Below are 22067 nucleotides of genomic sequence, written 5' to 3'. Positions count from 1 at the left end.
CGGACGTGGAGCAGGCTGATGGAATGGACATAACTGCCCACTACTGAGTAGCACGGTCATCGTCACTGGTCCCGAGAACAATTATATGCCCATTTGCGTGACACGATTATTCGAGCCCTTATCCAAGTCCTCGGATTCGTCGAGCATCAGCCCGGAGTGCATTGGCACTTGTTTAATGGCATGATACATATACATCGGATATTTACGGTTGGTTTCCGTCTTTCGTGTAGACCTATTAGTCTCGGCACCAGACACTTTCGTCTTTGCCTCGGAAAGCCTCGGGACCTGTTTCAGCACACGACAGCTAAGGGGGTTTTCAGCCCCGTGTATCCTAAGACGGCGGGTTACAAGACTAGTGAAGACCAGACCTCGGCTGACTGAAAGACATCTGCACCTGATTAAAATGGACGGAAGGCTTCCACGTGCCCCGTTAGCGACTCTTCAATGGTGGCAAGTTTTGCAGAGGGATATCCTACGCTCAATGACAGCTCAGGAGGGTACTTTTATGGCCCTGCAGAGATGATTATCATATGATGATCGTTAGTGAGAGAATGACGACCACGTGACACTTTCACCGAGCAACAGTCATCCCGTCGCACTGAATTGACTTGGTATTTCGCTCTTTCTACCGCAATTTGGATACCCTGTAACTGCAGATCCCTATCTATTTCGAGTATGATTCGGAAACAGTGCTCTAATAAATTAAGTAGAGTAGCTAGTAGCATGCGCTTGTAAAAAACTAGACAATTGCAGAAGGGACAGAGCTACAGCTTGGCAGTTGAGGCTAGCATTATGGTGTGGACCCCAGAGGCTACGAGCCGGTGGTTTGTAGCATCCCAAATCTTATAGCATGAGAAATTGACGAAAATTCATGTGAGAGGACGAATGATATACCTCACAACAAGAGGTCAACACCCGACTCCCGTAGCTCAGCGTTGTGGACACGATGCGGAGCCGGTCACCCCTAAAGAAAGGACTTTGTAAGGCGCGCACTGGAGGATTGACACGGACTTGGACGCACACCATGGCTGGGGCGTGGTACAGTATGTTGAGGGATTTAGATACCCCGAACTCGACGCGGTCTGTGGTCGCTAGGCCAAGGAGTATCACCGGCATCCTCGAACAGCTAGGCGAGTGTTAGCCGTAGGCATAAACCACCAGTGGGATCCAGTCGACATGCTTGTCTATCAACAACGCCGAACAACCACCGTGCAGGGCTCCGTTTAGATTAACCATGTCTGTGACGTGCGATGGACGACGGAGCAAGCATCAACTTGAAGGAGCTCAAGACATCAACAGTATCCCTACCCTCTCCCACAGAGATTTCTAAGACAGTACGAGCTTCGAGTTTTTCCGGCTCCTCGGCTTTCTTCCGCATTGACATCTCCTTCCAAACTGTTCGGGAGGCTATCTCGGGCTCGAAACCCTTGTATCGCTTTGCCTTGGCGTTCTTTATTCGCGCAAAAAAAGCATCGAAGAAAGCTTGCTTGAGCTTTGTTGAAACATTACCACCGATGAGAGAGATGTCGACATGTTCCCTGACGTCCATTTTTCAATCTCGAGAAGGCCAGTCCGAGTCAGGGATTGAAGTTGTGAAGGAGTGCAGGAATAGGCGAAACACCTTCATGTGAGAAATGACTCGGGTCGGCGTCAACGTCCCATACATCACCCGCGAGGCACATATCACGGAGAAACATAAGAGCAGCTTCCAAATAAGATGTAACCACCTCCCTCCCATTGCTAGAGAGTTACACTTGATAGTACTACTAGACCACTGCGAGCTCCCTGTGGCTATTAGTGCGAGTCTCACGCGAAAATGACCGATTTCATTTCAAACGCGGACTAGTGGTCAAAACCCCATCGAATCACCTCAGCTAAGTTTCAGGTGAACCTGGACTGAGGTGAGCCGTACTGTACGAATCTGTAAGCAACTCAACTTTGTCGATGATTCTTTTTGGCCAATTATCACCCCGGCGAGGGTCTTGTCGGAGACGATAAATACCCGCCGGTCACGGAGGTTTGCCACACCCAAGTTGTTCTTGACGCTCTGACGTGACTCCGCTCACGAGCAATATGACAGAACTGCTCTCGACAGCCTGCATCCTCGTTAGCATCGTAACCACGTCCTTCATGACGTTAAGGATTTGTTGGTCGAGTTTGGAGCGGACGATGAAAGTGGGGATTTTAAAACGACGCAGTTTACGAGTATGGCGTGGTTGGTCATCGCAAAGCGGTTGTCAAAGAGCACAAGGATGCAATCAAAGACGTAGAGACTTTGAGAGTTGAAATACTGTCAATCAGGATTGTCAGCGTGTCAGAGCTGGGCATGAGCTCTGACACATTACCACCGATGAGGGAGATGTCGACGTGTTCCCTAGTGCGCATTTTTTCAATCTTGAGAAGGTCAGTCTGAGTTAGCGATCGAGGTCGTGGAGGGGTGTATGAACAGGCGGAATACCTTCTTGCCCCGCAATTTGCGCAGGGTAACCCATACCACGGGGAACCGTCGGACCATGTAGACGGCTCCGAGCCAAAGTAGCACTTTCCAATCGCCAGTGAGTTACACTATGATACCCGCTCTCCCAGTGTCAATGCCATATCTTCATGTGCTGAAGGGATCTAACAAGGCCCCCTGGCTAAGCAGAAAGTGTTCTTGCCACGCAGGTGCTGTTAGTTTGGTGGTATTCTACCACTGGACATCGTAAGATCTGCTATACCTTAATGTTTGTGTTTTCTCAATTTCACTTCACACTTGTTGCACTGGGACCACGCTCGCCACAAAAAGGAAGCTTCAAAAAGTTCAGGGGTACAAGAATATTTAGATCGTGCACGAAAGGAACACAGACAAAAGGGGTGAGATGTGACCAACGGAACGACGATTCAGATCGAGGAGTGGGTGATTAACAATTGCTTAGCCTCCGGGCCAGCGAGACGTGATAGATTCTCCTGGCCAGCATTGAGGCGACCTCGCGCACTGACACCGGGAAATCTTCGATGTCAGAGAATATCTTGTCGTCAGGATTTTGAACTTACACATCATACAGCAGTGGTTGATGTGTTTGTCGGCGCGAAAGTGATTGGGGTCGATGATCAAAGCAATGTTGACCGTTCGGAGACCGACTCCGCAAGGTAACTTTCAAAGACTTGATAGGCATCGCGGGCATCTTGGAACAGGCCGACCAACATTGCTTTCTCCGTTTTCGACCAGGTGCCATCATCCCACTCGGAGGTGTCGAAGTCGAAGTCTCCCCTCCATCTGATACGATCGAGGATGATGGTCTTCCATCTCCTCCATGCCTTGGTGTTCGGAGTAGGCAACAGCTCATTCATGACCTTCTCTGCCTTTTCAGTCTGCAAGAGAAGGAGCGCGAACACCACCCCACTAGTGCGAGTACCGAACATGTATTTTGTGAGTTTCCGCTGGCAGAGACGTCGTACCAGAGACCCTCTATACAGTCGTTTCCGCAGCACATGCGCAGGCAGTAAAAAAATTACTACTATCATCGTGGGATGGATCGCCGGCAATGTGAGTTTTGCATTGGAACGCTCCAGGAATAAGACCGCTAAAACAATGAGGAATACGTGCAGGTACACTGTCAGTAGGCGTACACGCGACAGGGCATGAAACGGAATAATTGTCTCGCTACGAGTGATTGAAATGACTGCAGGCCCTGTCCCTCTCAACAAGACGATTTCCCTGTCGGAGCTGAGGATGTACTCTCCAGGAGGCGGAGCTTCCACCGTACAGTGGCGGATGATTGGGGTTCTTGCTATTGCTTCTGATGATGTCCAAAAACAAATAATGGCACACCAGAACGCTTCGCAAAAAGACCAAGGGTCCAGAGCCAGCAGTGCCACCCAGATGTACGCCAGAACGAAGAAGACAGAGAAGTAATGAAAGACAGAGTCGGCATTGGCCAGCATTCGGGAACGTTGGGGCGGGACGCGATGGATGTCAGTAGTAGTGACACCAACAGGTTGCGTATTCCTGCCTACCACCTCGATGCTAGTCTCGGCCGCGCATGCATCCAGAATCAGCGCTGCCACACCATGCATCTCTTCAATGACAATTCCAGAGGGAGCCTCTGTAAGCTCATAAGCAAGAACGAGTTGTGAGTGCTGGTAAGAACGTGGTAAGGGGTCCCACCCGACATGGCCAATATACCTGTAGCATCTGGATCTCCAGGGGATTACATCAATGGTTATCAGCCTCGAATCACCTTCTCTCCTGCAAGCCAATGCCACCTGTAAGACAAGTGGACAGCCAGGATAGCGTCTAAGAGGGAGCTTCGCCTGGATTCCCACATTAGTGATTGTGAATGCGTCGAATGCCTGCATTTCGATGGTCAAGTCCCAGAGAGTCAGGAAACTCGAAAGAAAATAGTCCTTTTTCAGTAGGGGTTCGGTGACTTTCTTGACACTAACACTCCACAAGTCGGATAATTTCGAGTAGAATTCCTTTGACTCTATCTGGATGACATCATGGCAATCTCGGAAAAGACTCGGATCATCCGCCAGCACGCCAGCGGTTTGCCAGGTTTCTCCTCTTGGATTCCAAGCAAAGATAGTTTGGTCATTCGACTTGCGGATGACTTCTTGCTGAAGGCGTAGAAATGCTTTCTTTCCTTCCCCATACAACATAGGCATGTTGACATCCAGCAGACCCATTAGTGAATACGCTCGATCCTCGACTCGTGTTGTCCTCCGGTCGGCAGCCCACGACAAAACTTGGGCGACGCTGGGACGATATGACGCCAGACCATCCTGCAAGACTTGAGATGGGATACGCGAAATGTTTTCTAGCATGGACGCGAGGTTTCTTTTATCTCCAATGGGTTGCCAATCCTTGTTAAAGAAGTGGAGGTCTCCCGGCGCTATCAACTCCTGCAACGTCCAGCCCCGCGAGAACCACTCCGGCCAGCCCTCCGATCCTGCAAACCTCTCGACGTCGGGTGTAGTAGGGAAAACATCAACATCATGGAGGTAAGCGTAACACCTCTTTGAGTTTTCGTACCATCGGAACATGGAATTTAGGGCCTCCGACAGTTCTGAGCTGTTCCGTTTGTCGATACAGCACGTATCGACCCAGAGCCAATCTAATCCATCGTTTTTAGCCTGCTGACAGCTCTTCATAACCTTCTTGTAGCCGTCACGCCCTCGAATCTCGTTTCGATTCTCCATTTTTTCGAGTTCTAACATCTCCGTGTAGCCCACCTCACCGACGACCCAGCGATGTGACAATATGGCGTAATCGGTAATCGAGTCCTCGAGCTCCCTCAGAACAGGTTTGACATCACAACCAGTCTCCCGCTTCTGAATCTTTCTCTCCCGCGTTAGAAAGACATCGACGTCGATCAAACGCATCCTAAACTAAGCAACGCGGTTAACACATGTCAGAACGTGGTCAGTGGCTACGACAAATACTCACACGAATAAAAATTCGTTAGAAGTTTAGCGGGTCTTCTAGGGTCTCTCGCTGAGGAAATGGAGTAGGTTTGGAGCGCATCCCACGGTGCCACGTGTCAACTGTCACCGGGCCAGGGGGGTTGGTTGTATAGACGACGGCCCTTCAAGTCGAACAGTTGCACCAAGAAGTACCCATAAGTACCTCAGGGGGTGCATGTCCGTTAAAGACTCAAATATCATCTGAACAGTGATGAGACACAGCACAGGAGTTAAGCAATCGATCCAAATTACCAAGGCATGTTACAGAGGTTTGACTATTTTCGAAAGAATTGAGAAGGATGAGCCACGACAGGTAATCAAAGTAGATCACAATAAGTAAATCCTCGGAACTACGATGCGAAGGCTTGGTAGATAACGATGATATACTGCTCAAGTTTTCATGTCGGTAATGAGCAGTGGGTTGCGTTGCACTACTGGACGAGCTCCCTGGGCCCTGTGGTTATGATACTTGACGAATCTGCGAGAATAGAGGCTCATTCCAGTTAGACCAGAGTACTACAAAAAGGTCCGTAGCAGGTTTCATGTGAACTTGCTACTGAGGTAAGCCGTACTGTACAAGTCTGTGAGCAACTCAACTTCGTCAATGATCTTTTTCGGCCAATTATCCTTGGCCACCCCGGCAAGAGTCTTGTTGGAGATGATATATACTCGCTGGTCACGGAGGTTCGCCTCAGCCAAGTTGCTCTTGACGTTCAGACGTGTCTCCGATATATAATGTTCACGAGCAATATGATAGAACTGCTCTCGATAGTCTGTGTCCTCATCGGTATCGTAACCCACGTCCTTCATGACGTTAAGGATATGCTGGTCGGATTTGGAGCGGACGATGAAGGTGGGGATTTTGAAACGATCGCAGTTTGCGAGTATGGCATGGTCGGTCATTGTAAAGCGGTTGTCAAAGAGCACAAGGATGCAATCAAAGACGTAGAGACCTTGAGAGTTGAAATACTGCCAATCGGGGATGGTCAGTGTGCCAGAGCCGGGCACGTCGTACCAAGCGAATTGCTCGCTGTGTGCCGAATTAACGTATCTTGAAATTTCCAAGGTGGTCTCACTGACGCCAGTGGGGGCTGCATTGGGATCCCTGTTATTCATGCCACAGAAGGCATTGATAAGAGAGGACTTTCCACTACCTGCGACGCCAGCAACGGCGAAGTGAAAAACGTCATCCTTGTACTGCACTTTCGCTTTGGCAAGCTGCACCTCCTCAGCGGTAGGTATCACCACGGGCTGAATACCCCTTTCTAGCTGTCTTTCCATTTCCTCTTTCTCAGCCTGAGCCTTTCTTGCGGCCTCAAAAGCCTCCCGGGCTCGCCGTTCAGCCTCTTCTTGGGCTTGCCTGGCCAACCTGGCTTCTTCCTCTATGGCTCTCTGGTGCCTAACCTCCTCCTCCCGCGCTGCGATGGCGGCGAGTCTCTCAGCCTCCCACCTTTGACGGTCCACCTCCATTTCTTGCGCAATCCTCTCCGCAAGTGCTCGCTCTTCACTCGCATGAGCCTCCGCCTCCTCGCGAGCTAGTCGCTCAGCTCGCTCGGCTTCTTCCCTCCATCGTCGCATCTGTTCGGCTTCCTCGAAGTCAACCTGGGCCACCCACTCAGCGACGAGCAGGACCTCATGTCCCCTTTGCCGTTCTTCCTCGGCCTCGCGGGAGGCACGTTCGGCCGCTTCCCATGCAAGACTCTCAATCTCTTCAACTTGCATCTGTTGCTCCTCTGCTTCCCAACATTCTATTTGAGTCCGCATGAGCGTCGTCCACTCGGGTTCAGGATCGTGCAAAACATTGGAGACCATGTCGATGTTACAAGTCGTTTAGTTAGTGTGCGATTGGAAGTGGTGGGCCTAATAACAGCAGTAAAAGTTAGACCAGTCGTACTCGAGCAGAGACCATTCCATGTCTAGATATGAGAGGCACCATGTCCTCGAGGTGATGCACGTGGTAACTCGCCCAGAATATCAGATGCACGTTGGGAGATTCAAAAACATGATATGTAAGTTCGACACCCTTCGAGGCCGTTTCCACTTGAACCCTTCCTCAACGTGCTGCATATTTTTACCCGTGCGAAGTATGAGTTGAGGTAGAAAATGTGGGCACAGTTACTGTTAGGACTTCCTTAGTACATATGCCAATACTAAACTGCATTGAACTTTTGCCTGTCAGCCCTTGTACTAATAGTCAATCTGATCCCCGAGACATATTAAGGCGGTTCAACGCAAGCATAGTGGTAAACCGCAATATTGTTCGGATTCAAGATATGTGGCCTAGGGTACCCCAGGCCTGAGTTTGCATGCAAAGTTGAAGCGGGTCCGCTGCGGAGGTGTTTATAGTAAGCCTGCGATAACTATGTGCTCGTTCTTTCGAAGTGTTGTACATAGTGCCAAACTAGCATGCGATCCAAATTATCGAGGTCTTTTATAAGGTGGTTGCCGTCCACGTTAGACAGTCAAATACTGTGCTAAGCAACGGGTGTCAAAAGAACAGGAAAGACGAGCCACAAAACTAATAGAAATGTGGAGATCCTTAGACCATGTACCATACAACGGTTTAGTTGCTTGAGATAAAGGTGATATACTACCCAAGTTCTTACTACTGTCTATCAGTTGTCAGTGAGTCTACTGATGGAGTGAACGTTCGAATGAAAAAATCACGTACGATTGTGACGGATTCTATTCAGAGGATCCGGGGGTATAGAAACTGGGGAAAATACCGGTAAGATCTTCATGATACCAAAAAATCTTCGGGCACGCAGTGCGAGACTTGCTGCTCACTACCTCCCCTTCCTTGTCTTCCAATCGCACGAGTTGGACCCACATCGCGCCCAGTCCGAGACCGGGAACGACGCCGAGCGTATCAATGAGGTGCGGCTCGACGAGTAAAGCGATATCGTCCGTCAGTGGATTGTGTGGCGTTTCACCTGTCTTTGTGTTTTGTGAATCGGAAGATACATTTGGGTCAATGACGGGACCGCGCGAGGTTGCCCATATCTCCGGCTTGGAGATATCTCCACCGAAACGGTCCCACGGCGCGAGAACAACTTTAGCGAATCGAGCATCGAGTTCTGCTTCAACACCTGACGCTGCGGGCACCCATGCCTCCCGTCCATCTTTGTGTTTTGGCTTCCGCTTGGTGGCAGACGACGGAGAAGACGAAGTGGGAGCGATGACTTCACGGACGCGACGTGTGGAGCACTCAACGATACCCGTGGTGTGAGTTAGCGGGAAGACACTAGGACCGAGGAAAGCCATGAGTGATGTCAAGTCGCGGCCCCATGTTGGCGCGCTGTCCGACCAGATAGGAAGAGGACCGCTACACTCTCGGTCATTGTCGGCAGGCATACATTCAATATTAGCGTCCCATGGCGTTCCTTGCCCATCATTGGCGTCCCATCCACCCCATTCACCAGAACCCCATGCATTGACTTCGGCCGCAGCATCGGTATTGCACCAGTTACCCCATCCAGTTGCCGTCGATCCTTGCTCTAGCTGTGGGGTAACGTCCATGTCAAGATTGTCTTCGATCGCTTCCTTCAGGGAAATTTCCGCTTCGGGCGGCAATGTGATGTCTTGCCGTTCTCCCGTTGCCGTGTCGGTTACTTGCAATTTCGATTGTTCCCCAGAAGGTTCTGAGGCTCGTCAACATCATAATTCGAATAGTTAACGACAATATACCTTTCATCTGTTCTTCCGGAACGGTGGCAGTGAACCAGTTCACCGTGCCCATCCGTCCAAAAATCCCCTGGCATCCTTCGCTGCATTTGTCGGGGAGCATATGACCGACTTTATACGTGAGGGGAAGTTCCTTCTTCGCCAGATCAATTGTCCCGAGGGCTCGTTTTATTCCACGTTGGTACGTCTGTTCGGGGAGCACACGGTTGCGGAGGACGAACCTGAGGAAAAAGGACAATAGATGAGGCGCAGAGATTAGATTACGCTCGGACCTGAATGATATGATAGAAACGGTTAGCACAGCACGTCGTTCAACAAGGTTGAGGAGAGAAAAGGATCAGGCTCACCAGATGAGGCCCTTTTCACGCATGTGCGAAGACAGAAAGATTCGGACTGATTTTTCTGGATCACTCAAAAAGACCGAGAGCTTCTCTTCCTTGGTTTCCTCGTCAATCTTTTGCTGATCGAACGGTACGTCCTCGTCCTCGTCACTGTTCTCGACCGCAGACGAAGATGAGTCACGGGGACGAGGACGTTTTTTTGAAATGCCTTCGACCTTCGCGCACGTAGATGCAGTTGGGGGGGAATCACCGTCGCTATCATCCTCAGAGTCAGAATCAGGAGAAGGGTTGTGAGCAGCCTTCTTATCATCGCCTTTCTTATAGGTAGTTGGATTAACAAGCAGTCCGACGTAAATACGGAACTTCGAAACGTCTGATCAAGAACATGGATCCATCCGGACTTAAAACTAACAACGCACCTGATCCCAGATATTATTAAGGCCAGACGCAGCGGGGGGCCACGGCCTTCCAGTGCGGAAGTCGAGGGCGGATTGGAACAACCGATCTGTCGGTGGGATACTCCTAGTAATAGCAACAGTCAGCGCTAAGTGACAAGCGAACAAACGATCGACGCCTCACTGATCATAAACATTCTTCGTCACCCTCAAGTCTTCACCCTCCTCCCATTCCTCGTACCATGGAAGTCTCTGGACGGGAACGCCGGCAGAGGTCACCGTCTTCTTCTTCTTTTTGTGTTTCTTGCGCTTGTCGCTCTTACATTCATCCGAATCATGTTTAACGCGAAGTTCAACCGTAGGGACGCCGAGACCATCAACCTCGATCTCAATGCCTTCATCGTCTTCATCTCCACCTTGATCTCCAGATTTCTTCATATGAGCGAAAAGCTGGATTCCGCGAGGCTTAAACTCTTTGAACGGCATGATGCCCGCGCCCTCCGGAGGTCTAGGGAAGGGTGGAAATTTGAAGAAGGGGAGTTCGGGCTCTGCAACTTGTGCGGTAGCCATCCTACGCCTCTGAGTTGGTCACAAACGATACGCTAGCGATATCGAATTAGATCTATCTAGAGATTTTGAATGGTTGGCCAGATTAGTTCCAGGTTCTAGCCACCTAAAGACCGTCCCGCCCGGTTCCGCATAGCAGTTGATTGAATACTATTTGTATAACATCTGCTTCGTCAGGGCCAAAGTCATTCATCGGCGCAGCTGCGACATGCTGACTCTCAGTGGCGGCCAGAGTTGCACACGTAACTGACTAGTCTAATACCCAAGTACAACTTGCCGGTGGGTATGTATATGATGTAAAGAGGGGAACGCGGGAAGGATACATCTGCAGTTCGAACAAGCGGGTCGCCAGAATAAGCGGCGCCTAATCACTTATGATACTTACATTCCATGTGAGAAATGCATCCGATTGGTCGAATGTCCGTGTTCAGATCTTTAGAGGATGGAGATCATCAGTAGCTGACATGATAACAATGATAACGAGCATGACAATTTTATCTGACTTCAATCCAATCATAATTTGTAGTACTCTAATACTTGTCATAGTAGTCTACCTATGCTTCCCCGTCAGAACCACTAACAAACTGAACCCCCACTCCATGGAATGTATTGAAAACCTCATCTGCAAAGTGGTTGAGAAAAAAACAGTTATAAAGCTCTTGTGATGTAGTGGAAGATACAGTGGATGGCACTTTTTCACTGCCAAATACAGGGACAAGCTCTAATGCATGTGAAATCCAAGTAATGGGAATGACACAGCCCTCTCATTTCTGTTCACCTTCTGTGTTGGAAAAGCACCTTTCCAGTGTCCACATCTGCAGCTCTGGTTGCTGCTCTGGGGTGGCAATGACACGGAAAGGCTGCAGATAAACGAGGGGATTGTTGAGATGTGGAGGGGCTTCCACCTTGGAGTGTGGACATGCACGAGGCTGGAAAATGGTGCAAACTTGTGCCACGTAACTGGCATCTGTGTGCAGGGAATATGTCAATATAGATCAGTACATATGTGGAAGCAGTGCACTGTTTGGGGGGCTGATTAAAACAACATCACAACACCCATGCAGGAAATCTGGGGAGGTACACAGTGCTTGAACAGCTTGACTCAGGAGAATTGTAGAAGTGTGGAATGTGGAATACAGTTGAACACGGAGTTTATGCCACACAGCGATATGGTTGAAGGTGCATGAGTCAAAGTGGACATCAAGGGAATGCAATTGAAGAAATTCTAGATAACGGTCTTGAAAGTCAGGGAGGCTATATTGTTCCATGATGTCATTCAGTGACAAGTTAGTCTCATCTGGATGTGACATGACATGGAGGGTGGTTTGAGCATGATTGGCAAGGATGCCATTAGCAAAGTAATTGTGGATTGGGCAGGGACCTTGGAGTTGCCACTGCTGTTCAGGCAGGACATGTTCTACCCATGCAAGCATTGGATTTGCTGTGGTGATTTCTTCCTCTTCCATGGAAACAGTGTTGATGAGGGGTATATCACTTGAGTGTATCAACGAGTACATGTCAAACTGCCACATAGACTCTTCACAATCGAGCAATCAAATGACTTGGTCCACAAAGTCTTTGCCTTTGTTAGTATGTTGGAATGGGTGCTTGCAGTGAGTGATAAGAAGGCACTCACTGACGTCTGCAGTATACTGTATGAGCCCACCACTGTTATGAATTGCCTCTGCAAAACTGTGAAAAAGCTCCAACTTTGGGATGAGGAAGTCATCTTTCACACCACCTGATTTTGTCATTCTAGCTCTCGCCTCGATAATGGCATCCTTGTGGGTGTGGAATTCATGCAATGACAATTCCATTGCCTCCACAGAACTGTCTGTATGCACAGGACTCTGTGCTTGGTATATGAAGCTGATAAGAGTGCATACAGCATGGAGGAACCATGGAGGTACACAACCAGCTATCATGGGAATGATGGTGCACTGGATGTCACAGTGTTCTCTGCCTGTCATTTGCTTGACGTGCGAAATGCTGCTCACAAAGTGCCTTACTGCAATATGTTTGTGGTGACACTTGAATCGCACATTGAGTTCGTCACCAAGTAAGACTTTGCACCATGGAAGGACATGATCAAAAAAAAACTTGTGGCATGTATGGAGGATTTCAGGAAGAAGGAAAGTGGAAGGGTTCACAAACAGCCAGTTTCTCCAAAATGGGAGGCAGATACCATTTAATTGTAGCATCTTTGCCTGTCTTTGAAAACTGTTCAGATTATCCCATGGGTGAACATTCCAAGTGACTTGTTCAATGTGCTGGAGAGTGAGATTGCTGGTATGAGATGATTGGCGATGAACATCACCAAATTGCTTGTGGGTTGCTTCTGTAACAGGAGATGCACTCTTGGAGACACATGCAATCATTAGTTGTTCAGGGAGGTCAGCAGTCCATGCCACTAATGGCATGAAACAATGCCACAGGTGTCCATGAGGGTCCAGCATCATGGATCCAGTGTCCACAGAGTGTTTCAGGCCTGTGGTAACAATATCAACACATTTGTGCCAAATGCACATCTGCAGGATCGTTTGGTTTGCCTTGGGGACATCAAATGTTGGTATTGGCATGAATGCAACACATCACCATGCATGTGAGGTGGCTGCCATGTGGATGTGCCCTGGAATATTACCAATGCTGATGAAGAGGGGGTGCATTTCTAGTCCACCTGTCATCCTTGTCACAGGGGTCTTATCTGATGTGGCAAGAATAGGTACAATTGTTGCACCATCTGGCAGGGAATCCTATGGAAAACTGTTTTTCAGTTTCCACAGTGAAGATGCACCACCAGATGAACATACCTGGATGCGATGGGCTTCATGTGCTGGAAACCATTCACTATACTCCCGCCCAAGAGCAGTCATGACCAGGATAGGATCGAACATCATGTTGGCACCAAAGATAGGATTTCCAAACAAGGACTGTACAACCTCCTCTGCATCACGCCAAATCAACTGTATAGGATTGGTTGTTTGGAAACCCTCAACTTCTAGAGTGGTACTCTGCCACTTTGGCCCTGAGGGAAGAGTATCCATCCATCCAAGCAGCTCTTCTGCAGAAGTAAAGGATGGCCTTGGATTATTGTGGAACTAACACAGATCAGTAAAATGAGGTTTTCTTGGGATTGAAATTACCCAGGGTAAAGCAAGAAATCTTTTGATCTGAGTTTGTGTGAGGTTTTCTGCAAGAAACTTGGCTAAAGACCATTCCCCTTGGGACTGAAATGGATAGTACATGTTGATCTCTCACTCTTGCTTCAGAGGGCCATTATGAAACTGCTCGAATGTATTTGGTTCACACCCAAAAGTATACCCTGATTGTTCATGGTACCTAGCCCTTGAATACAGAGATTGAAAGTATGAAACTCGGTGAGCATGTTGCATTGTCAAGTAATGAAATGGTACAAACCTATCAGTGTTGGGGACCTCTGACATATGGGCCAGTTCTGGTGGTATATCTTCTGTCTCTGGCATCGTAACGAGCTGAGCAAACAGAAGGCAAGGGTCCACACCCACTCTGTGGCTCAAGACTGTACAAAATTTCCTAAGTCCTTTGAACTCTGACCAACTGTGTCTCTGCAGTCATCCAACTACGATAAACCACAGACTGGTGCTTGATACCTCCTATGATTCAAACTGAACCCCCCACCACTCCTGTATCAAGGTGAATCAGCAATTAAAAGCCCTCTGGATATTTCCCATGTAATATTCAGCCTTCCTCACCCCTTTCAAGCAGTCCTCAACCCTCATCTCCCCCTCCTTTGAGCACTCTCCCATCATCACCTGGCAGCCACGAAGATGTTTCTGACAGTACTATTTCTCCAGAGAGGGCTGCCTTGGATATTGCAGAAATTTCAAAGATTGCACACAGAAAGTTTTTACCCTATCCTAGGCCAAATATCGGGCAAGCTTTGTAGCTGTGCTTCACAAGGAATTCTCTGAGAGGTGGAGCCAGAGTTAATATTGGCCTGAACAATGCTAGAAGGGTACCACTCCTTTATGTACCCTAACATCATGGAAGGCTAATCTATCACTTCACAGGGAATGCACCTCTTTCACAATGGTATTAGGCACCTTTCTGATGTGGTGCTAAAAGAGGCAGTCTTGATGAAACATGTGGGTCATGAGACTAGATGTTATCAAGCACTGGCCTCAGCTTGGGAACTCAAGGAAGCTGAACACTATGGCAGGCTTATGAAGCATATCTACCAAGAAGACCAAAAGGATTATGGTGATTCTTTGGCAGGCAAAGCTGGCAAGGTGAATCTAGAACGTGCAGTGGAAATGGACAATGTTGAAAGTCTCATAGCCTTCAACCATGAGGTGTACAATGAAGAGGTCATGACCTTGGATACTATGGATATGCAACTTGATCAACTTGAAGAGGAAGTGCAGGGCCATCGTCATTCTTCAGACAAGGTGGAGGGCCCATCAGACTGTGAGGCCAGTGACAGATCTGTGAGATTGGAAGTGGATGACAGTGAGGATGAGGGTCAAGCCCTGTAGATAGCGCATGATTATCGATGATCTGAGGCGGAAATGAGTGGTAGGTGAGTCTCATGCATTATATATATATATATATATAGTAACTGACTGCTGGCTGCAGCTCCATTGTTTACCTGTTCAAAGCTGTTCCTGTGTATTTGCTTTTTGAGTTGTATTGTTGCATGCATTTCATCTGGTTATATCAGTCAACCCTTGTGATTGCTGCAGCCCACTGAATCTCTCCCTCCCCTACCCTCTCTGCCACCATCCTATGGATCCAGGATTCAACAGTGGGGCAAGTAATCTAATACATAGCAAATCCTCACTAACATGCATCAACTACAGGGGTGTAGTGCGATGGGTGATGGAACGATGTTTGGCCTATTGCGCAGAGGAATGGGAGAACGAAGAGCAATAGACAAGAACACTTGCCTTTAATCAGAATGGTAGTAGCATTTGTTGATTGAAGTTTGAGGGGCTCAGTTGTAGAGTAGACAAGTGAAGAACGAATGAATTGTTCGCTTCGATTCAATGGGGATTGAGGAAGAAATCCCTGAGTTTATATACATGAGTAGGTACGCACAGACCAGTAGCGTAAAAGGAAACTACTACTCAGTATAGTAACAAATAGCGCAGAAGGTCATGGAATATGACGTATGATATGATGTCATTGTGACATCATTGTGGAGCTGATTGCTAATGGAATGTCATGTGATGAACAACGTGTTGATACATGTGTAAGTCTGGAACAATCTAGATGTTGGAACTATTTTCCAACACTCCCCCTCGCTCTAAAATGGTAGGGTAACAAGATCCATTGATGAGCGATTAGTTTCGAACTTCTGCCAAGTTAACGATTTGGTAAGACCATCTGCTTTTTGTTTGTCAGTTTGAACATATTCAATACTGAACAAATTATCTTGAACACATTCGCGAACGAAGTGCCATTGGACGTCGATATGTTTGGAACGACCGTCCGATACAGGATTCTCTGCTATGAAGCGAGCTCCCATATTATTGCAGTAAAGAATTGTTTTCTCAGTCTTCAATTGAAGTTCTTCAAATAGCATAGAAAGCCATTTGAGTTGTCTGGCAGCATTGCATAGAGCCATATATTTGGCTTCAGTGGAGGAAAGTGCGATAGTCTTCTGTTTTCTAGATTGCCAAGAAATGAGGGAATTGCCAAGATACATGGCATAACCGGTAGTTGAATGACGAGTGTCTTTATTAGCAGCCCAATCAGAGTCTGCAAAGCCATAGATTCGAGATTCAAGTCCCGAATAATATAAAGCCAGTTTTGGTGTAGATGCAATATAGCGAACTATATGCAAGGCTTTATTTCAGTGATCTTCGGTAGGATTTGCCATATATTGAGACATGCGAATAACCGCAAAGGCAATATCGGGACGAGTACCAAGAGCCATATAGAGTAATGACCCTATGATTGACTGGTACTGAGACCGAAGAGAAGGTGTGGCTTGATAGTCTGATGGTGCTTTTTCCAGTTGATATCCCGAGGGTAATGGAGTGCGAACATTTCGAGCAGTCTCCATGTTAAACCGTTTGATAACCTTTTTAACATAAGGTATTTGGTCGAGATAAAGTTCTTTCTTCAACCTATCTCGGTGAATTTGAATGCCAAGGTATTCCTTGACTTCACCAAGATCTCGGGATTCCCATTTCTTCATGAACTGTTCTTTCTTGGCTTTAAGAAGACGTTTGTCCGATCCTAGAAAGAGTCCATCGTCAACATAGACGAGAAAAATGACGATTCCAGCTTTGGAAGTATGGATATAAATTCCAGCATCCACTTTTGAACGAATGTAGCCCATTGCAAGTAGAGATTGATGGAGGGCTTTATTCCATGCCAACACAGCTTGCTTTAAGCCATAGAGGGCTCTAAGCAACTGATAAACCTTGTGTTCTTGACCTGAAACTTTGAAACCTTCTGGTTGCTCCATATAAATTTCTTCATCAAGGTTGCCATATAAGAAGGCAGTTTTAACATCCAGGGCTTCTGTGTCCCAATTCCTTTGGGCAGCGAATGCAAGTAGTATTTGAACAGTTTCGAAACGAGCCACTGGAGAGAAGGTATCTTCAAAGTCGGTACTGAATTCTTGTGTAAAGCCTTTAGCCACAAGACGAGCTTTATAACGACCATCGCTTTTAATTGCGAAAACCCATTGACACTTGACTGGTTTCCAATTTTTAGGAGGATCCACCAAAGTCCATACTTGTCTTTCTTCAATAGACTTTAATTCGTCCTTCATTGCATCAAACCATTTCTTTTGCAAATCGGGAGATAACTTTAGCACATCTTTATAGTGTTCCGGAGACTCTTTAATCCGAGCAGCCAATGCAAATTCGAAAGGATGCATTTCTGGACCAGGCATTTGTGCATGTTGATCTGGCATGCCTTTTGGTGAAGAAGGAGTTTCCAGAAGTGGAGTAAGTGGAGATCCAGGAGATGGAGGAGTAGTTCCTTGTGGGTGTTCAGTCCACTGACGAGGAACTTCAGGAGGAATTAATGCAGGAGGTAATCTCGGAGAAGGAGGTCTGCGCTCTTCTGCATATCTCCGAATATCTTCTCTGGAATTGCGAGCATGCTGCTCAGCATTACAAATCCACTGTTGTGCTTGATCTCGATTTTGTTGAATATCTCATTCAATCTGGACTGGAGGTCTATCTCCATAAATATTTCCAGGATGAGATACTGGTATAAAATGATGCTTTGGATGAGGTTCTCTGTCATCGGCAGGAGGATGAGCTCTGCGAACATTACACGAGTCTCCTTGAATAAATTCAGGTTGATGAGGATGCCTAAGATGACGAGGGTCGACTGGTGGTACAGCAGCAGGTGCTCTTCTTTGTTGTTGAGCTCTAGGCTGGTCCGCAGCTCTCTGCTGTGGGTTTTGTGGTTGTGGTGGAGTATTAGGACGAGGTGGTTGCCGGTGATGAGTTGGCAGTTGGATCTGATCAGGATCTGGAAATGAATGTAGGCTTTCTGTATTGGAAACAGATGATTCATGGTCGTCTTTGGTATCTGGGTCAAAGGTTTCGGATTTTGAACGACCAGAGCAGAAAGGAAAAGAGTCTTCTATGAATTTTGCAGTACGAGAAAGAATTATCTTCTGTCCATGTAGGAACCGATATCCTTTTGTATTAGGCTCGTAGCCTAAGAAAATCATTTCGACTGCATGAGGTTCCAATTTATCTTTTCGTTGTTCTTTAGGAACCCATACAAAAGCTTTGCAGCCAAAGGTGTGAAAATATGTGATGTCCAGGATTTTTCCTAAGAAAAGCTCAACTGGAGTTTTGAATTGAATCCTCTTGAGAGGAGTTCAATTGTACACATGAAGTGCACAGTCAAAGGCAAAGTTCCAGAAGCGTTTAGGAACACAAGCATGATGTCGAATGGTCCCAGCTTTTTCGGAAATTGTCCGATTAAAGTGTTCAGCACGACCATTTTGTTGTGGTTGGTCGGCAATAGACAATTGATGGGTAATTCTGTGCGAAGAAAGGAGTGCTTTGAAAGTAGAACCCATAAATTCTCCCCCTCGATCCGAACGGAGCGCAAGTAGATGATGCCCAGTAGTATTTTGCATAGACACCATCCAGTTGGCAAAAGCAGTATAGGTGTCGGATTTGTTGTGAAGGTAGAGACAAAAACCGTAGGACGAATAATCATCCAAGAGGGTTAAGATATATTTGGACCGAAAGTAAGATTCGACAGGAAGTTCGAGAAGATCAGCATGGACCAACTCGAGAGGTTTAGTTGCTCGTTTCCATGAGGGTTTAAAAGCTTCAGAAGAAAGTTTGCCCTGTGTGCAACCTTTGCAAGAGGTATGCTCCCCCTGTATTTGTAAGTCTTGTTTCAGGCCTAATCGGCGAATATGTCTGAGAACTGCTTGAGCAGGGTGACACATGCGATTATGCCAGAGAGACTCTTGTGTTTCCTTGACCAAAGGGCAAAGGACCCCAAAAGCAGTGGTAGGTGGAAGCAGTATGCCCACAAACCAATGTAGAGGTGAAGTCGGTGAAGCTACTTTTGCTTCAAGGACAATCTGGCCATTTGGTGCTCTGATAGTCTCACCAGTAAGTGTCGCTGTACTCCTATACCCGTTATTGAGGAGCACATTTCACGAACATAGTCGCTTTGAAAACAAAGGACTGTAAACAACATTATGTAGTGGTAGGTTACTGCCATTTTCCAGGTGAATAACCACTGTTCCTTGACCGAGAAGTTGAACCTTTTTAGTGCCCACAGTAGAGGCCAAAGGTGGATTTATAAATTCTCGATAGGTCAGGAAATCAGTTTTAAAAGGAGTCACATGATGTGATGCTCCAGAATCCAACATCCATAATGACTCACCCTTTGGTAGGTTCTTTTTCAGATTACAATATGACTTATAGTCATCCAAAGGATAACAGTCATAAGAATTGAAGGCATGACCATCAAATTGCATGGGTAAATACCCAGAGGCAGATTTGTTGGGATCATACTCGATGTCTGGATTATGCTTTATACGAAAAGATTTAACAACAGGCTTATCTGGCACAGATTCGTGAAATTGGGATAAGGACATAGGGCAATTCTTCTTTTTAGAAGAAATTTTTATAAGTACGGATTTTCGGAGAGATTCTCTGTCTCTACTATTCTGTCCTCGAAGTCGAGGGGAAGAGAGATTAAAAGTCCGTTGTTGCGCCTGAGATGCATCACCATTATCCTTAACATTCCAGTTCGCCACCAAGTTCTTGCCAGCCAAAACAGAATTTCCCATTCGTACTGAGGGTTTGAGGGAACCACTCGTACATGACCCGTCCTGCTTAGCAGGGGGAAAGGAAATCTTCCTTGGATGAGAGTCCGAGTACTCCCATTGTTTTGGTTCCCAAAGGGAAACCTCCAGCAGGTTGCAAGTTGTGGCTGCACGGCGACAAACAGAACATTGGCATTTATTAGAGCCAGGAATGTTAACACGAATCTTCACTGACTCAACTTGATCCAGTTGGAAATTCTGAATTTCCTCCAGATACCAAGGAGCAAGATTTCCGGTTGTTACATCAACTGGATAATTGGGAGTATTCCCAATACTTTCCATCGCCATAGTAAGATCTTGGTGAGAAAGATCAGGATCATACATCTCGGTATCAGTTATGACATGTTGACTGAGATAAGTGTTTAGGTCGCTAGAGTAGACTCGTTCAACCGGAGTAGAATCTGGGAGAGAATACTCAGGAGATGGTTCGCAGGTAGGTATATTAATAGCTGTGATATCAAAATCACCAGCTTCAAAGGAAGCAGCGGCATTCTTGAAGTCTTGTTGATCCAGGTAAACGTCCTAGGATCTAGAGTTTGGATCGTAAGAACCATCAGGAAGTTCTTCAATATAGGCAGTGTCAATTGCTTCCGCGCCTTCTACTTCGAGATTGTTGGCTCGGGCTTTGCCCTTGCCTTGGCATCTGTTCTGGCCTCGGCCACGAGAACCAGAACCTGGCTGCTGTTGTTGTGGAGTATAGGGAGTGTAACCTCCACGTCCACATCCACGACCTCCATGACCTCTTCTGCGACCTCCACGGTAACTGCGAAAGGATCCTGATCCAGATCCAGATTGATGATTGGAAGTATTATGACTGCCTCTGCAAATTTGACAGAGTGGCGGCTTATTCATGCATGCCAGAAGAGAATTTGATTCTTGTTTAACCTGGGTAGACAATGACCCAGATTTATCCTGTTGTGGAAGCATAGTTTTGCCCGATTTATGGGCCCAGACTTCTTTCATGCGAGGTATTACGGTATCAGGAGAGAGTTGATCGGCAGCAATAGATGATAAGATATTGACAGGAGCTTGTTCCCAAGCCTGCATCATTGAATGAACCAAAATAAGTGCTTTCATTTTATCATTCAGGGCAATACCCTGAGCACTGATCGCGGCGATAAGCATTGTGATTTCCGCAATTTTGGCCATTATGTCATCCTTTGGTTTTATTTGAATACGAATGAGTCGTTGAAATTCCATGAATGTAGTCATGGCCGAAGGAGTGCCGTAAGCATTGAGTAATGCTTGCCATTTCAAATGCGCAGTGGCTTGTCCGTCAATAGGCATTGCGATCATAGGATCACAATAGAGTGTAAGAATGCCTTGGGCACATGTATCAGAAGTGACCCAGGCAGCAATGTCCGCAGTGGGTTGTCCAGCGGCAGGACGTGCAATAGTGCCATCAACAATTCCCATGATACCAAGAGTTTGCATGTAAGCCTTCATAAGAACTGACCAAGAAGCGTAGTTCAAGCCATTGAGCTTGGGGATCTGCTTAGAAAGACCTTCGGACATCTAATGTCAAAAGTCCATAAGCAGATGTTCGTATAAAAATGAATGAGTCGGATGAGTTTTAATGGATGGAGGATTAAGTTCATGTATCTGATTCCTTTTGGGTCTGCGAGCAGATGCTCTAGCAGCTTGAGATGGACGATGCTTGCAAATACATTGGTTTTTATAGTAAGGATGAGGATTCCTTCGCTTTTCTTGTTTTGTTTCTGGTGCTCTTGTACCTTTCTCAGCAAATCTCCAGGAAGAGATGCGAGAATTATTGCACTCTAGACTTAAAAAGTCTAGTGGAGGGAAATAATGATAAGACATAAAACTCCAATTGCAATCATGCAATGGAATTCCCTCTGATCGAAACCCAAGGTAGGGATCAGTGCAAGAATAGGGTACATTTAGAGGAGCACTGTAGCGAGGATGCCTGTCCTTAACTAATACTTCAAGACAATTGTAAGACTCGTAAAGATTACAAGTATTAGTTAACCAATGGTTTTGGCCGCCTGATACGTACGGTGCGTCCAGCAAATTTGGAAGAGGATAATTTTTGGCATATGGCACGAGACTCACGAGCTCTGCTAAGAGCCGTGGTGCGAATTCCTCGAGGTCAGGGTGCTGTGAGATAGTCAAAAGTAGTGTTACCCATGACACGTTCAAGATCACGTATAACCTCTTCTGATCCAGGCCAGTAAGCGAATTCTGCATTAATGGGATCGAGATCCCATGAAAGATGCTGGTTAGCAGAGTTATATCGCAAGGAATCTCCCACATCTGCCGTGTCCCTATACCGTCGAATAGACCTAAAGAGGTCGCTATCAAACC

The 22067-nt window shown here is 46.9% G+C and overlaps 6 protein-coding genes across 6 annotated transcripts; 2 read left to right on the top strand and 4 right to left on the bottom strand.

Moving 5' to 3' along the window:
• Positions 1-755: 755 nt before the first annotated feature.
• F5J12DRAFT_789548 (HotDog domain-containing protein) lies at positions 756-1674 on the bottom strand. The gene is made up of 5 exons (XM_051743784.1): positions 1309-1674; positions 1181-1238; positions 1022-1126; positions 895-964; positions 756-842 (listed from the first exon to the last, which is right to left on the bottom strand). The coding sequence occupies exons 1-5, from the start codon at positions 1547-1549 to the stop codon at positions 765-767; spliced, it is 552 nt and encodes a 183-aa protein (XP_051605312.1). The 5' UTR covers positions 1550-1674; the 3' UTR covers positions 756-764.
• Positions 1650-2310, top strand: F5J12DRAFT_789543 (uncharacterized protein). Its single transcript, XM_051743783.1, has one exon. It carries the CDS (start codon positions 2074-2076, stop codon positions 2284-2286), a length of 213 nt encoding a protein of 70 aa, XP_051605311.1. The 5' UTR covers positions 1650-2073; the 3' UTR covers positions 2287-2310.
• Positions 2311-5530: 3220 nt separating this feature from the next.
• On the bottom strand, positions 5531-7489 carry F5J12DRAFT_1823 (P-loop containing nucleoside triphosphate hydrolase protein). Its single transcript, XM_051738273.1, has 2 exons — positions 6043-7489; positions 5531-5994 (listed from the first exon to the last, which is right to left on the bottom strand). Exons 1-2 carry the CDS (start codon positions 7255-7257, stop codon positions 5986-5988), a joined length of 1224 nt encoding a protein of 407 aa, XP_051605310.1. The 5' UTR covers positions 7258-7489; the 3' UTR covers positions 5531-5985.
• A 641-nt stretch (positions 7490-8130) lies between these two features.
• Positions 8131-10435, bottom strand: F5J12DRAFT_886694 (uncharacterized protein; the record flags this gene model as incomplete). The annotated part of the gene is made up of 5 exons (XM_051747154.1): positions 8131-9086; positions 9133-9401; positions 9477-9832; positions 9890-9992; positions 10050-10435. 5 exons carry the CDS (start codon positions 10433-10435, stop codon positions 8131-8133), a joined length of 2070 nt encoding a protein of 689 aa, XP_051605309.1.
• A 1273-nt stretch (positions 10436-11708) lies between these two features.
• F5J12DRAFT_901798 (uncharacterized protein) lies at positions 11709-13677 on the bottom strand (the record flags this gene model as incomplete). The annotated part of the gene is made up of 8 exons (XM_051748216.1): positions 11709-11729; positions 11854-11967; positions 11995-12039; positions 12073-12920; positions 13074-13131; positions 13159-13185; positions 13243-13395; positions 13576-13677. 8 exons carry the CDS (start codon positions 13675-13677, stop codon positions 11709-11711), a joined length of 1368 nt encoding a protein of 455 aa, XP_051605308.1.
• Positions 13678-14484: 807 nt separating this feature from the next.
• F5J12DRAFT_886692 (uncharacterized protein) lies at positions 14485-14946 on the top strand (the record flags this gene model as incomplete). The annotated part of the gene is made up of 1 exon (XM_051747153.1): positions 14485-14946. The coding sequence occupies one exon, from the start codon at positions 14485-14487 to the stop codon at positions 14944-14946; it is 462 nt and encodes a 153-aa protein (XP_051605307.1).
• Between the last annotated feature and the right edge of the window lie 7121 nt (positions 14947-22067).

Source organism: Pisolithus orientalis (genome assembly GCF_024613125.1).
Source record: "Pisolithus orientalis strain OTSU chromosome Unknown F5J12scaffold_1, whole genome shotgun sequence".
Lineage (NCBI taxonomy): Eukaryota > Fungi > Basidiomycota > Agaricomycetes > Boletales > Pisolithaceae > Pisolithus > Pisolithus orientalis.
Note: the sequence above shows the minus strand (reverse complement) of the source record. Positions and strands in the feature narration are given on the sequence as shown.